This window comes from Melanerpes formicivorus, unplaced genomic scaffold (genome assembly GCF_026170545.1).
Source record: "Melanerpes formicivorus ecotype bairdi unplaced genomic scaffold, bMelFor1.0.p_v2 SCAF_4, whole genome shotgun sequence".
Classification (NCBI taxonomy): domain Eukaryota; kingdom Metazoa; phylum Chordata; class Aves; order Piciformes; family Picidae; genus Melanerpes; species Melanerpes formicivorus.
In genome coordinates this window covers 16,317,481-16,321,288 of record NW_027142356.1, presented here as the reverse complement: position 1 = coordinate 16,321,288, position 3,808 = coordinate 16,317,481, and the positions used below count along the sequence as shown (strand labels likewise).

Here is a 3,808-nt window from a genome sequence, read left to right as displayed (position 1 = left end):
CTTGGCATGTGTGGAGATAACATTCCAACATTTTTCATGCTGTTCTGCAAGCTGTGTATTTTATGAGAAGCCACTAATGCTGGGGCCAGAAGAGTAGGGAACATCTGGGAAGACATAACTCTAACCACATCTGTCTTACAGCCAACTTCCCTGTCCTGATAAGGACAGCAAAAAAGGCCAGTGACCCTGATCTCTTGGAGAGACAGGTCCTGAGAGTGACTCATTAACCAAGTAATACACCAAAACAAAATGTTTAAGACCTGTGCTTCAGTAGTTTGAGGAAATAACAATCCAGGACTAACATCAGCAACTTGAGTTTTTAAAATTAGGGTTGGTGGTTGGGTGGGGTTTTTTTCGGTCACAAGGTGATATAAGCACATGCTAGCATTAGAAAAACACTGGTTGCAACTAACAACAATGTGTGGGAGAGATGTGTGGTTAAAAACCTAGACTCTTGTAGTAAACTCCAGGAGACCACACTTTCAGAAACCTGCTGGGTTTGCTGTAACAACACTAACCCCACAGCAAGGCAAAGCACCATCCTTCATTCTGGGAGGATGTGGCCTGTCAGAAACATCAGGAGTACAATAATCATGTACAACATTTTATTACAAAATTGTTAAAAAAGTAATACAATGCAATATACTACAAAATATAAGATCAGCTATTAAGCTACCTCCTTTGTTTTACTTGGCTATAAAGAAACACCTGGCTATCAGTCACTGAATTTCAACAGAACCATTAAATACGCAAAAACATTCCACAACTTTTTCTTAAACTTAACTGTAGCAGCCCACAGCTACCACTTAACTTTAAAAACAGAGGTCTCCCTACAAAGAACCACATTACCTATACACAGTTCTGTACAGATTTTTATACTGAGGCTAACAATGAGCTGCACTTGAGTTCACATTCTTAGTAAAATATTGGATTTTGAGCATAAATCTTTACAGCAGGACATTCATTTATTCCTCCTCCTCCTCCTCTTCTTCTTCATCTTCCTCATCCTCTTCCTCCTCCTCTTCCTCTTCTGGTTCTGCTTTCTTCTTAGATCCTGCAGGCCGACCTGGGCCCTTTTTTCCTGTGTCACTCTTGCTCTTGGCACGGTATGCTGCTATGTCCTAGAAGAAAAGTGCTGTTTAATGGCTGGCAATGCAACTCCAAAGAGAAATTTGTACTGCTTCAATAGCTTAGTAATACTGCACTGTGAATATCAAATATTGTCTGTGCAAATGTTCAGTTTCCACCTTGGAACTTTCATTCCTAAAACTTTTTGCAAGAGAACACATGACCCAGACAGTTTTAAGGATTTTGTGACCCCTTACTTATGATTTTTCAAGTATGCCTATGTATTTTACCAAGCAGGTGACCCATTTTCTGACATTGCATCTGTAAAATCTCTGGGCATGTAAAAACCACATCCAAGTTCATTGTGAGAGTTCTAGGTATCTCTCCCACCACACCTTTCCAGGCATTTTGAAAACTGACAAAGGTTGGCATAAATATTTGGAATTATAAACAATGTATGGGTTAGGTGCAAAACTTCATACATTTACAGTGATCTCTAACTTCTGCCATTATTTTGTCACTTCCACTGTACCTTCTCGTATTTCTCCTTTAGCTTTGCAGCCTTCTGTTCATATGGCTGTTTGTCTTTGGCCGACTGTTCAGACCACATTTCACCTAATTTCTTTGCTGTATCTCCAATAGATAAGCCAGGATGATCATTTTTGATTTTTGGACGGTGTTCAGAACAGAAGAGGAAAAATGCAGATCTAAAACAAAGGACAGTGATTAAATGTTAGACTATTAGAGCTAATTTATTATTTTTTCCCCTCTATAGAAACACTCACGGTGGTCTTTTAGGAGCATTGGGGTCCTTTTTCTTTCCTTTCTTCTCGCCTTTGGGAGGAACATAGTTTTTCATCTCCCTGTCATAACGAGCTTTGTCTCCTTTAGCCATTTCTTCAAACTTTCCTTTTTCCTTGCTAGACATAGTCTGTTCAGAGGGGAAAGAAGTGTGAATCAGATAAAGCGCCTGGTGACCCACTAACGCCTATGCAGCAGCTGCTACCAGGGATCTTTTCCCAGCAGCCCGCAGCAAGGGCGGGGGGCCGGGCCGGCAGGGCTCTGGCCCGCTCACCTTCCATCGCTCCGAGCACTTCCGCGAGAACTCAGCAAAGTTGACGGACGAGTCCGGGTGCTTTTTCTTGTGCTCCTCTCGGCAAGTCTGCACGAAGTAAGCGTACGAGGACATCTTGCCCCGCGGCTTGTTAGGGTCGCCTTTGCCCATGGCGAGGTCGGCGGCGGGTCCCTGTGGGTAGGGGAAGAAGCGGCGTCAGGGCGGGGCCGCGCCTCAGGCCGCTCCCTCCTCTCACCCGCCGGCGCGTTCCCGCCCGAACACGCCCCCCATGGCCGCCAGCCCCACCCCCGCTACAGCCCCTCTCCTGCCCGCCCCGCCGCACCTCCCGTCGCTTCCTCCCGTCCCCTGCAGCGGGAAAACCGGCCAGCCCACACCGCGCCCCAGCACGCGCCCCAGCCCCCCCGGCGGGACCGCCCGCCGCCCTCCCTGCGCGGCCAGTCCTTTCCGCCCGTCAGCTCTGGGACCGCAGCCTGCCCTTGCCGGGAACCCCGCAGCCCCTCCGTGCCCAGGGCTGGTGGCAGCGCGCCCTCGCTCCCATTCTCCCTCCACTTTAGCGCCCTCCCACTGCCCTGCAACCTCCGCCGTCGGCGGGGTGCGCGGCGCCTTGCCTTGTCTGGGTGGGGCGGGCGGCGGCGGCGTGGGGCTCTGCTTCCTCCGCTGCTGCTGCTAAATGGTTTCCCGGCGGCGCACTTACAGCCTCTTGTTTTCCGCAGCCCTACCCGCCACAGCAACTTGACCCACAGCGCCCTACGGGTCCGCCCTCACCACACCTGATTGGCTGCCGCGCCGGTTCAAACTGCCTGCGGCCCCGCCTCTTAGGGCCGAGAACGTCGAGGATTCGCTGACTGCTGTTCTGACGTCAGTGACTGAGCAACTTCTCAGCTAGGTCGAGCGCGCGGGGGTTGCTAGCGCTCATACTCGTTGGAACCGGTTGGGGTGAGGATAGTGGAGGGGTGGGACCCAAAGCGCTGGGCGGTGATTGGGGGAGAGGGACGGTTTAAAAAACCGCGGGGGCAGACATCATTGGTAGTTGGGATTCTGCGTGTTTTGATTGGGCGGAGCGACATGGTGTAGCGTGGTTTAAAAATACAAAGGGAGAGAGAAGGATGGCGGGGCAGGCAAAATATAGCGAGTCGTGTTTAGGAAAGGGTGGTCAGGGTCTCTGGGGCGAGCAGGTGAGGTAGGCTCAGGGGAAGCTTCTGCCGGCGGTCTCGCCAGACGCGGCAGCGGGTAGTTGCCCTGGTTGCCTTCTTGCCAGAGTGTGGGGCCTCTGCAGCGTTACTCTTCTGCCCGGGAGGCAGCCAGGTGCGGGCAGCGGCGGTGAGCGCGACCGTTCCTACCTATTTCTTTCCCTCTCTTTTGAGGTGGGAACTGGCAGGCCTGCGGCTTCCCGAGCCTGGCGGGTGGCTGGCTACACCGGCCGAGTAAAGCTCGCTCCTGTGTGGGTGTGCGGGGCCAGGCGGCACAACGTCGCTGCCCCTTACCCGACCTGCCGCGGGGTAACGGCCAGGTCAGCGCCTGCTCCCAGCTCCCTCCCTACGGGGCCTTGCAGCGCGGGAGGTGCCGAGCTGCTAGGCCTGGTTTGCATCAATCCTCCGGGAGAAAGCGGTTTGGCGCGCCTGTGAGGAGCGTCTGTTTTCTCTTTCGAAGTTAAAAAGAGGAGCC

At 52.1% G+C, this 3,808-nt stretch overlaps 1 protein-coding gene across 1 annotated transcript; it reads right to left on the bottom strand.

Moving 5' to 3' along the window:
• Window positions 1–591: 591 nt before the first annotated feature.
• Window positions 592–2,889, bottom strand: HMGB2 (high mobility group box 2). Its single transcript, XM_068137076.1, has 5 exons — window positions 2,752–2,889; window positions 2,144–2,314; window positions 1,854–1,999; window positions 1,601–1,775; window positions 592–1,121 (listed from the first exon to the last, which is right to left on the bottom strand). Exons 2-5 carry the CDS (start codon window positions 2,291–2,293, stop codon window positions 966–968), a joined length of 627 nt encoding a protein of 208 aa, XP_067993177.1. The 5' UTR covers window positions 2,294–2,314; window positions 2,752–2,889; the 3' UTR covers window positions 592–965.
• Between the last annotated feature and the right edge of the window lie 919 nt (window positions 2,890–3,808).